We start from the raw sequence: 12,850 nt of genomic DNA, 5'->3' as shown, positions 1-12,850 counted from the left end.
TAAGAATTTCCCATCACCCACCACTGCCCAAGGGGTCTTGCTATGTTGCCCAGGATAGCCTCCAGCTCCTGGGCTCAAGTGGCCCTCCTTCCTAGGCCTCCAAAGTAGGTGGGACTATAGGTCCCTGCACCTATAGTTTTAAAGATGTTTTCTAAATTCACTGTCACTGGACAACTTAAAGACATATATAGGTATGCTTAAAGGATTTTCAACACTGAAATATCAAAGCCTTTGGCAAAACTGGTAACTCAAATTTTGTAAGAAAAATGATTTCTAGGGCACAAATGCTTCTACATAGTACAGATGTACTCTGCTTAAAACAGAAAGGGATCATCTAGAGTGTAAAGAATCCAAATGCAGGGACAATTTAAGGTGCTAACAGCACACTAAAACTCTTGATAGAGGGCTAGGATGTATACTACAGTGGTAGAGTATGTGCTTAGCATGTGCAAGGCCCTGGATTCAATCCCCAGCATCACAAACATACATAAAAGACCCTTAGTAGATTTATTAAATATTGAGTTCATTCATCAAATACAGTAAGTTCAATTTTAAGTTATTTTCAAAAAAAGAATCTTCTGCAAAATATATGGAACATCTTTACCCTATACGATAGCTCTATTATTTAAAAAAACAAAAAACAAAAAACCATGGTATGGCTTTTTAAGAGTCAAGGAGCTATCTTCTAGGGTGTCATAAATGAAGATCTAGAAAAAGTTCCATTTATTATAGACCCAGTGAATAAACATTTAATGCCTATCTTCTAGCTAAAAATTACCATTCCAAAAATACTTTTTCCAGTTTCAAAATGGTCAAGTCCTATCCATCTCCTTCTTCCTCTTAAATATCACCCCAAAAGTAAACAAGAACAGAAAGGAAACCCCCAACTACCATGCAACTAGGAGACATCTATACCTGTTAACTACAATGGAGAGAGAGATCAAGGAATGGCAATGAAGGTCAAATCTAAAAACCCACAGAGGGAGAAGCTCATGAAAATCAAGTCAACATATCCACCCAGGTCCTGAGAAGCTCAGGAATTGCAGGTACCCACATACCATGAGGGCAGAGGTGAGTCACAGGACTGAAAACCAAGGGAGATTCAGAGTCCAGTAGGGATAAAACTTGGTAAAAATCCTGCGTTTGTGGAGTTTATACATTTATGAAAGTATACTGCTATGGTTTAGATACCCCCTTCAAAAAAAAGCTCATGTAGGAGATAACTTGAGAAAATGTAGAGGTGAAATGATTGAGTTATAAGAGCCTTAGCCACTAATCTTCTGATATGGATTAACTGGGCAATTGGAGTGTGCCTGAAGAGAGAGGTCCCCAGGGGTGTGCCTTTGAGGTAGTTTGTCCTTGGTGAGTAGAGTTTTCACTCTGGTTCCTGATTGCCATGTTCTGAGCTGCTTTCCACTGTCATACCCTTTTCTCCATGATGTTCTGCTTTGCCTCGAGTCAAGGGTTATGGAGCCCACCATCTTTGGACAGAGACCTCTGAAATTGTGAGTGCCAGACTTTTCCTTCTCTAATTGTTCTCATAAAGTCTTTTGATCACAGCAACAAGAAAAGTTGAATAAAACATTAACAAAAATGAAATGTTGGAGTCCTATGGAGGAACTGGGAATGTAGCTCAGTGATAGCTTGCCTGATATGCATGAGGCCCTGAGTTCCATCCCAGCACTATAAGACAAAACAAAAAAAGAAGTCCTATGGAAAACCAAGCAGGGGGAAGGGGAATAGAATGGGGGTGAACAGGTATAATTATAATAGAGTGGTTAGATATTTTTTACCAAAAATATGACATGAAAAAAAAACACAAAAGGGTGAGGAATTGTATGAATATCAGGACTAGCAAGAGTGATGTGAATCAGCATATACATTTTTAGAAAGATCCCTCAGGTTTTTCAGTTGAGAACAGAAAGTAACAGGGCAAGGTCTTGAGAAATTGCTAGTGCTCCACCTTATCTGGTTCTCTTCTTTCTGGGCACTCACCAGGTAACACTCCCATGCCTACTAATTAGCACTATGTGATTAGTCTCAGCCAATGAAACATGAGTACAGATTATATATTAAGGTACTTGTAGCTGTTAGGACTCCTCTAGGTTCTTTTTCTGCTGTAGCAACTTCAGAAACCACATGCTCAGGTGATGTCACAAAATGAAGGAAACTTGTACCACCAGTGGAGGAGAGACTTTACTGATCTACAGTAGATTTTGAGAGAATAAGAATAAATTTTGGTTAAATTTACAAATTTTGGGATTTGTTACTAGCAGAACTTAGCTGACCAACTAAGATAGGACTAATGAAGAGAGACCTGATAGTAAGCTAGTTAGGAGATTAATGGTAACAGTAGAGGTAACAGAAGTTGGATCCTGAATGTTTAAAAGTAAAGCCAACTGATACTGAGATGGAGCATTTAAAACCCACCTATCATTTTCTAGCTGTACCCTATGTTATCAGATATTTATCTCTCCCCTCCACCTGAGTTCTTACCATCACCAGTAACTTACAAAGAAGATAGCAGGTAGAGATTCTGCAGAAAACAGGAGATGTTCCTTACTCAGGGGAACCAGGTCCATAGGAAAGGTCAGGAGAAGGAAGATTTACTTATTGAGTGATAGTCCCTAGTTCAGTTTAGTCCCTAGTTCAGTTCTAGGGACCATTATCCAGTGAAATAAATAAAGGATCTTTCATTAGAGAAAGTTAATATCCCAGAGAAAAGACCTGTAGATCCGGGATTGTGAGGAGGATCCAAGAAAAGCCACCTCATACTTGACTATGCCATAATGAAGGCTGATAGTAAGCCCTTACACACAAAGCTACTAATCAGTCTTTAATTCTTCAAACTTTAACACAGACAGAAGGCAGGGTAGGGGGAGAGCCGAAGGCAGCTGAGTAGTTTCTAAGAAAATTAAACATATTCTTACAATATTATCCAGCAATCTAGCTCTTTGGTATTTATCCAAGAGTTGAAAACTTATACCCACAAAAACTTGTACATGGATGTGTATAGCAGTTTATGATTGGGAAATAAGCCCCTAGTGGTTGAGCAGCAAGGTTCATATTCAAGGCATGAAGTAAACTCCTGTTACACAATTTAAAGTTTAAGAGTGGCAAGAAAAAAAATTCAACATCAAAAAACAAAAGTTGCATGCTATCAAAATGTTTAAGGTGAAGCAGTCTAGTGTCTGACTAGTTGGAGAGCTCCAAAAAGATAGTGATGTGAAATCGAAGGGGAAAAAATATCACCAAAGAAATAACACAAGAAAACTCCCAGAACTGAAGGGAATTATCAAATCCTTAAAATAGAGACAAATAACCTACACTAAAAAAATATCATGAAAGTTCAAAACACCATAGGAAAAAAATGAGATAAAAGCTTTGAAAGAAGACAAAAAGGTCACATGCAAAGAATCAAGAATGAAAGGCCAGGAAGGTAACTCAGTGGTAGAACTCCTGCCTAACATACATAAAGCCCTGTGTTCAATTCCTAGTACTTAGGAGAAGGAAAAAAAAATGCAAAATGGCATCAGACTCAATAAACAAGACTAGGTGTTAGGGGGTGGCAATGTGAAGCACTTGTCTAGTATATGCAAGACCCTGGGCTCAGTGTCTAGTACTGTAAACACATAAATAAATATATAAAGAAACAAACACAGGGTATGAGTAGACAACACAACTACCACCCTGAAGAACTATGCCTAGAAAAAATGGTTTTGAATGTTAACAAAAAGGTCAGACAAAGAAATCTCAGAACATGCAAAATTTTAAAAATTCTATGTTCCCCTAACCTTCTCTCAAGATACTGACTAGAGAATATGCTTTACTACAATGAAGTCACAAACCAACTAAAAGAAAGGCAGGAGATCCAGAAAATAGGATTCAATTTGGTGGTGGTGGTGGGGAGTTATTCCTGGGTAGAAGACAAAGGAAAACCTCAAAGGCAGGCCCAGGAACCAACCAATCCATATTGAATAGGATGACAAAAAGCTCTCAAAGAGATTCCCCAAGACAAACAAATAGAAACACTTTGTAAATGTCTTACTGAAAGATTTTATAGAGTTTTGGAATGTGTAGGAGAACATATTTAAAGAAACTAAATGTCAGACAATTTAACACCAAGAAGGAAAAAAAAGATGAGAAATACAGTCATAATTCACCTACTTGACTGAATATTGAACAATACTTAGTGTTAAAATAATCATTTAACATTATATGATATTGTCAAATGATACTGTTAGAAAATAAATCATCTTAATATAGAGATAAATAAATTAAAAAGAGTTAATATCAAAAATGTAAGTGGAGGATTGGAATTCTGATGTTGTTTGATGAATCTTTTGTCATTAGTAGTCTTTATAAACTATTTAGCATTTTAGAGAAATTATAATATATCCATATTACTTTTAGGAGATTATAAAATTCTTTCATAGTGCTAATACAAAAGTTAGAAAAACAACATTGCTCCAATTGTTTTAAGATTATAAAGCAGGTATAGCATTTTCAAAGAATATTACTTCTATGCTAAGACTGTTTGTTTTGGGAGCTCAAGACTTAAGAAAGCAGAATGGAACCACCACTTGGCCCAGCTATCCCTCCCCTCAGTCTATACCCAAAGGACTTACAAACAGCATACTACAGGGCCACAGCCACATCAATATTTATAGTAGCACAATTTACAATAGCTAAACTGTGGAACCAACCTAGATGCCCTTCAGTAGATGAATGGTTTTAAAAAGTGGCATATATACACAATGAAATATTAATCAGCAACAAAAGAGAATAAAATCATGGCATTTGCAGGTAAATGGATAGAGTTGGAGAAGATAATGCTAAGTAAAGTTAGCCAATCCCCTGACAAAAAAACAAATGCCAAATGTTTTCTCTGATATAAGGTGACTGACTCATAGTGGGGTAGGGAGGGGGAGCATGGAAGGAATAGATGAACTCTAGATAGGGCAGAGGGATGGGAGGGGAAGGGAGAGGGCAGGGGATTAGCAAGGATGGTGGAATGTGATGGACATCATTATCCAAAGTACATATATGAAGACATGAATCAGTGTGAACATACTTTATGTATAGAAAGATGAAAAATTGTGTAATAATAATTGTAATGTGTTCCCCTATCATGTATTTAAAAAATAAAATCAATTAAAAAAATAAAGCAGATCTTCATGTGATATATCTGGCCAATCAGTATAGACTCTTGACAACATTTGAACCACATGCTAATATATATACCAAGGACTGTGTTAAAGTCTTTCAAAAGCATGCAGTGGCCTGTAGAAAACCAACCAACCACTGAGTTTAGTTAGGTTTTAAAAAAGAGAATCTAAGGCTGGGGAAGTAGCTTAGTAGTAGAGCGCTTCACTCTGGGATCAATCCCCAGCACCAGCTACAATTCGTGTATGGCACATTTCAATATATTTTGACAATATTCTATAATCTTCTATATTGCAGTTAAGTCTAGCCAAAACTTTAAGGATACTTTTTTCTTCACATAGCTCTTAATTATTCTTTTTTATTCCAAATAGAAGACAAAGGATGGCAAACTCAAAAAGCACCCATCATTCATCTCACAGATGATATCCACATGAAACAGTTAACTGAAAAATAACAGAGGGCTGGGGCTGTAGCTCACTGAAGAGCGCCTGCCTCGCATGTGTGAGGCACTGGGTTCAATCCGCAGCACTACATAAAAATAAATAAAGACACTGTGTCATCTACAACCAAAAAATATTTAAAAAGGAAAAAATACAGAAGGCTAAAGGAAAAGTTGCACAGCTTTCTGAGTTTTCAAGTCAGTTCCTTTTATTTGCATATATTCTGACACTTCAGATCAAAAATATTCTTTTTTAAACCAGGAATGGAACTATCATATGACCCAGTTATACCACTCCTCAGTATTTATTCTAAAGAATTAGTCACTCATACTACAGTGATACATGCATATCCATGTTTTTTTAAAACTTTATGTAGTGCTGAGGATCGTTTGAACGCAGGGCCTTGCACGTGCGAGGCGAGCACTCTATCACTGAGCCATAACCCCAACCCCTGCATATCCATGTTTATAGCAGCACAATTCACGGTAGCCAAACTGTGGAAGCAGCCTAGGTGTCCATCAATGGATGAATGGATACACAATGTGGCATATATTCACAAAGGAATTTTATTCAGCCAAAAAAAAATGCAATTATGCCATTTGCAGGAAAATGGATAGAACTTGAGACCATATTAAGTGAAATAAGCCAAACCCAGAATCTGGTCAAGGGTCATGTTTTCTCTCATATGCAGAAGCTAGAGAGAAAAAAAGTAAAGAATGTGGTGGTCAAGGATCTCATGAAAATCAAACAAAGATCAGTTGAGAAAAGGGACTAAGAGGTGGGAAGTGGGGAGGAAGAAACTAATGGAGACAAATACTGGCCAAACTATATCGTTATACTGTGCGTATGTATGAATATGTAACAAAAATCCCATCAGTATGTACAACTATAAGGCATCAATTAAAAACTGTGGAAAAGAAAAAGACCCTAATTCCCACTAAGATCTAAGTAGCAGTAGCAATACTTCACCCCTGTCCTTTTCGCTTTAAAGGCAGTAGTGGCTACAGGCTATGGCTAGTCTTTCCAGTGCCTGCTCATTGCCCATATCGTTAAGCAATACTTTCTACAACTTTTCATTTGAACCATCTGGGGAGAATTCTACTACCTGCTAGAACGCTAAAGAATTCACCATCCCAAAGGCTTTTGTTTTTGTTCACTCTACTGGTAATGCTCTTTGCTTCAGTTTGTCCTGGCTCACTTCTTAGCAATTTGGTGTTAAACTTTTATCATTCTCCTTTGAAGGGCTTCCCTCATCACCAAATCTAATGTTAGCTCCCATGTCAAGCATTGTCTAGCACCTTCCTTATTTTGGTCTTCTTTCCATGCTAGAAGTTAAATTCCATGAAGGAAGGAACCTAGATTAAACTGCCTTGTTCTCTTTATACCCAGCATATAGCTCAATGTCTACAGAAAGCAGGAATTAAGGTTTTCACAAAAATGAATGAAATAGTTCCAAACCTAAGTTTTAAAAAAACTAAATTCCATTGAGTTTATTTTTTAAAGCAAAATAATCCCAAGAAAAACTCCAATTTGTCAGAATGTTTCCATAAATATTAGATAAACTCTTCTTTAAATTGGAGAACATAATTCCTTTAAAGTATTCTTGCCTATGACAGTAATTCTCACAATTTTCTACAGCAGTAAGTTTGATTACATTCTCACATGGAACATACTCCCAGAACCCAACCGATTATAGTACCTGACTAAAGATTTAAAAGGTCCAAAAAGGAGATAGAGATTGTAGAGACTCCTACTATTTTTTTTTAAGGAACTGTGATATGAGAATTAAGTTATTATACAATATCATAGGGGTAAGCCTTGAATTTACTTTTTAAAAATATTAAAACAATCAAGCATTTGTAACAACTTATGATCTACCACTGAACCCAACTACCAGAGCCCCATAATTCAAGAGCACGAATGTGAAGTAAACGGTCACTCATCCAGGCAAAACCTAATCTACCATGAATCAGAAAAGAAATATTAGAGAAATTGATCAACTAAACAATTGACAAATATTAATTTCATGTTAATCTTTTCTCATGATCACCTCCCACAAGAGGATTAAAGCTAATAAACCACCATCCAAAATAATTTCATACAAAACTTTAGCTCTGTTACTACATGCGGCTATCCATGTTTTAATATTTTGTTTCAATTTCCCATATAATTCCTTAAGTACAGATCTGAATAATTACACTTGACTTTTTAAATTTTTATTAAAAATGAAATTCTGTTGAACAATTTGTATATAACTATACAATGTTTGAAACAGCTTTCTTATTCCTGTTAAAGCTTTATATTTAAAAATGCCTACGTGATATGTGCTTACACAAGGCTTAAGCGTGTCAAACTTAACTGCATGTACGACTTCAGCAGCTTCATTGCACAGTGATCCACATAACACTGCATATTTTCTTAGTTGAGCCTATGAGATAAAGTGCTATTCATAGATGGGAAAGTAACAAAGACTATTAAATTCTCCACTATATTTTCTATGTAGTTTGGTGGGATGAGAGGAACTTATGCAGTGCTACTAGCCTGAATAAGAGATTTCCACTAAAAAATAAAAATAAAAAATAGATCCCATGGAGTTTTGGTTACTTCATTAAAATATGTCAATAGCATTCCATAAGTGATCTGTGCTAAATATTTAACAGTCTTAGTTTCTGAACATTTTAACTTAAAAAAATAGGCAGTTTAAATAAAAATCACCTATTTAAAAGAATATCTTTCAAAAATTAACATCTAATTGGGAGAAAATGTAATTCTTCAGTTTAAAATAATGCAAATTTTAAAAGGGTATACACAGTCATTATGATTTTAGTTAGTATTCCTTAACAGTTAAACTTGGGTTTAGTTCCTTATACTACAAACACTTGTTACCAATGAACCATAGAAAATGCCATACAAATGAACAATTAGTACTCCACATTTTGCAATATAATTCAGTGCTACTAAAAACATATCATAAACTTTTCAAACTCGTTAACAAACCAGAAAAACCTGATATGTATAGTTGTGTCAAAAAATGAAAATCACAAGACACAATAGGAGGGGCAAAAGAATGATCACGACGGCAATATCAGTCCATCTTAACTAATATTTCTGAAAATTAATTATTTAATGCAAACACAAATATTTTCAGACAGTGAGGAAAAACTCAAGATAATTTTTTTCTGAAAAAAAATTATATGAGTGAAAAATTTCATGGCTTTTTATCAGACACCATGTTTACTACACATGCCAGTTAATGGGCATTATAGCTAAAGGAACTCTTTTAGATGTCCTGATCAATACACTATGTGGTCTTAAGGAAAAAAATAACAGCAGTGTTCATTTTCCAGGCTACATACAATTAATACACTTTGAAATATATAATTTTCCACTTAAATATGTTACCATTTTTATGGCCTTTTTATCTATGTATAACTTTGTTTTGTTATTAAAATCAAATGTAAGACATACTGTTTACTACTCATTTCTACCCACAACCATTTAAAACTATAAGACATAACCATGATATAAAAATGAAACACCAAACACAAAAAACATAATAGTGTTGTACACCTCCCCTACCACCCCCAAAAGGAATGTAAGTATTAGCAATACCAGCTGATATAAATAAATTAGATTCCCTATACATAAAGAGAAATATGATTCAGTTGCAAAGTTAACCATTCAGTATTAGCCAGGAAAGAATGCCTTCACTCTGTCGTTTGTGAAAGGCAGAACAGTAAGTAACATGGAAGACACGAGACTGTTTAGGTTTTCCGTCTTTTAAGAAAATTCAGGCACTGCAAACAAATGTGTGACCAAGTCTTGGGTGGTGTCTAATTAGTTACAAAGGCTAACATCAAGGCATTGCTTTGTTAACATTTTCCATCCCAGTCACACTGGATGTTTCAACTACATGTCCTCGTGGTAGTCCAGGTACTTTGCTGTGATGGGTTCTTCAAGCTGAATTCCTCCACTGCCCATTAATGCGAATGCTGGATACATCGTATGAGAACAGTCCACCTGGCGCTCGTAAAGGCACTTCATATGATCCATGTCATAGAAGCTCACTCTGCCTTTATCATAGTCCAGGAAAATCCCTATACTTGTTGGCATGGGAAGAACTCTATTTTCAGGTTCATTAGAAGTAGGTGACTTGGGTATAAAAAATTTCTTCATGCCTACAGTAACTAATGTAAAAGGTTGTGAAGAATCAAAACAGGCATCTTCACTTCCGCTGTCATGCCCACTGTCTTGTTCATATCTAAAACATAATACACAAACACAGTATATGTACCTTTATCCATTAAGTCTTCAAGTATCTTCAAAACGTTTTCACAAAATATATAAAAGCATAATCAACCCCCAAATCCATGTCATAAAACATCATACATTTTTACCTATATGTACATACAAGTGAGAACTAAAAATTATTTAACAAATTTGGTCTATCAAAAACAAATAAAGGGGAGGGGAGTGAAGCAAATGGTCAAAGATTGAATATCTATGGCACAGTCATATATAAGAAAACACAAAGGCAAGATGTATGCCCTAATCTAAGGAATTACCAGGCCATGGAATAAATGGGTATTTCAAACTAACATAGGGGAAAAAAAAAAAAGCATGTGTCATTCTGAGAACTCTATTTCCTAATTAAATTTTCTACATCAAGAAATCTTCCCCCCAATTATAAAACAATAAAAATAGAAAAAATGTTGGTATATGATCCCTTCCTTTATTTATTTATTTATTTATGTACCAGGGATTGAACCCAGGGGAGCTTAACCTCCTGCCTCAGCCTCCTGTGATCCTTCCATTTTTTACCTATATAGCTAGCTTCTCATATATTTGAGATCACACTGCAACAACAATTTTATCCCATCCAAAAGAAACTAAACCATTCAATCTCCATTATTCAATTGCTTAAGAAATCAGAATTCTTAGCTATAAAACATGTCTATAACATGACCCAATTTTGTTAAGGACATATGGGAAAGCTTAAAGAAACTGGGTCCCATAATCAAAGAACAACTTGTATCAACTATGAAGTATGGCAGAGGCATTTACCTATATATGTGGGTAATATTTATCATAAAATGTATTAAGGTATGTATGAGACTTTCAAAATTTAAAACTGTGAGGTGATATCATAATCAAAGCATCTAAAACAAGATTATATCCCTGGAGCATCAAAAATTTACTGCTGCTCTCATTATTCAATGAGAGATAACCTAACTCTTTTCCTAAGCCAGCCAACCAACCACAACCAAAGTACCCGAATCCAAGAAATATATACTCCAAGTAGAAGAGATAAACTCAAGTATATTTTCAGGCTTATCTTGCCTGAAAGGACAGTTACTTTCAAAAAACATTATCACATTCTACATCAATAAAAGATCTACCTTGGACTAACTGCATCCCGGGGAGAATGGAGCCATTCTTGTAGTTTATCACTGGAAGCGACTCCCACTTTCACCAAGTATGAATATGGCTCCACACGGAAGGCCCAAAAGTGTTTTCCTTTTGTAATTCCAATGTCTCCAATGATATAGTCTAAGCTTGTGTAATAACCCACTTGGATACGTTCCGCGGCCAGCAGAATATTAAATCCAGCTCTACTCTCTACCCGGTCTCTCTTCAAGTTCAGCAGGAGGTGTTCGTTATTATAGCCACATTTTTCATCAAACAGGAAACTGAAAACTAAAGAAAGCTTAAAGTTAATGTAAAACTAGCCTGCAAACTATTTATTAGCATTTCTATGATTTAAGGTTCAATTCAATAAGTTTTTAAAATAGAGATGACTGAAAAGAAATGGGAAAAGTGTCATGCCACCCAGACAACTATGTCACCCCAAAACCCCAACTTACCAACAATTTCTAATACATTCTCTATATCTGAAAATCTTCAGAAATCTCAAAAGCAGGAGAAAGTATTTTCATATATGTGAAAATTATGAATGCACCTCTTTGGAAAAGAGGCATCAAGTCTATCATAGACTTACTGGATCTGTTCTTTTATCCTTAAGAGGCACTGCATTTTCAGAAACATCTACTCATGAGGCCTGGAAGATGGCAGAGTAGTGCAAAGCAAGCAGGTGGGCAGAGAGGTGGTTGAAAGAGGGATTGCACTAAAATTCAATATTAGACAAAGTGGCTTACGGACTCAGAAATATGGGTACAATAAATGAAGAACAAAGAGCATGCCTGACTGCCACATGGGCATTGCCAGTGTGGATTAGCCCCAATTGAGTTGGGGAAATAGGGACTTGTCACAGTTTAGGTACGGAAAGGTCTGAGATCAAAACTGCTGCCTACTCTTAGCTGATCCAGAAACTGCACTGCACACTAGTGCTTGAAAAGCACACTCCGTATCTCAACTGGCCACTCAAGAAGCAGGAGCCATCTTGGGGTAATGTTGCCACCATGATGACTACAGGGCAGGAGATCAGGAGAAACAACAACAACAACCAGCCACAAGATCCCAGTGGGTGTCTATTGACTGACCTAGACTGGACCTGATGGAACATAATGGGCGGGGGATTAAAGTCATAAGGGCAAAGGGGAAGGAGCCAGACCTGCTTCTCCTTGCCATACTGCCTCCATGTGAAGCAGCTCACATGACCAACTAAAGCAGACTGGGAATATGAGCATGTGGGGTGAATACGCTCAGGGACTAATTCCAGAAAGGCTTGCAACTGGGCAGCAGTGAGTGGAGGATCAGCCCCCCTGCCCCACAAATGGATTTCTTGGAAGGGTCCTGAAAACCAGACCTATATAAAAAACTGGCTACTGTCTAGTCCTAGGGGCAAGTCATTCTAGTCTTTGCAAGGAAGGCACCACCCAATAAAGCAATTGAGACCTGTTCAGATGTCAGTATCACAAACTGGAGCTCCCCCTCACAGAATGATGCAGAACACTATACTGGCAGTGCACAAAAATCTGTTCAAATGAACAAAACACCCACTGACAGTACTTCCCAACCCCTCCCCATCTTATTCTGGTGAGAAGGAAAGTTCAATCATATCAAACAGTTTCAATCTTAGGTCACTCCAACTGGCAACTCAAGAAAGCAACACAAAAACAGGAAGGGGTTAACAACCTCTACCCCTTGCTTTATCAGTACAACCCAAGAATTGGAAAGAAAGACTGTTGGGCATAGACAGTGACCATCCAATATGGTCTACTATTTTGACCACTTCAGTGGCAGGTTCCTTTGTTCTTCCTTAATTTTTCTTTAAATTTTGATTT

General features: G+C 36.5%; 1 protein-coding gene across 2 annotated transcripts in view; it reads right to left on the bottom strand.

Moving 5' to 3' along the window:
* Positions 1-7,069: 7,069 nt before the first annotated feature.
* Positions 7,070-12,850, bottom strand: part of Trim36 (tripartite motif containing 36) — a 37,205-nt gene continuing 31,424 nt past the window's right edge. For both annotated transcript variants that reach the window (XM_078048830.1, XM_005339482.4), the window contains exons 9-10: positions 11,006-11,303; positions 7,070-9,867 (exon numbers count right to left, since the gene is read on the bottom strand). In XM_078048830.1, coding sequence (XP_077904956.1) covers positions 9,516-9,867; positions 11,006-11,303 — 650 coding nt within the window. In that variant the 3' untranslated portion in view covers positions 7,070-9,515. The remainder of the gene's footprint in view (positions 9,868-11,005; positions 11,304-12,850) is intronic.

Source organism: Ictidomys tridecemlineatus, chromosome 1 (assembly GCF_052094955.1).
Source record: "Ictidomys tridecemlineatus isolate mIctTri1 chromosome 1, mIctTri1.hap1, whole genome shotgun sequence".
Taxonomy (NCBI): Eukaryota; Metazoa; Chordata; class Mammalia; order Rodentia; family Sciuridae; genus Ictidomys; species Ictidomys tridecemlineatus.
The sequence above is the reverse complement of the archived record's forward strand: the minus strand, read 5'-3'. Positions and strand labels throughout refer to the sequence as shown.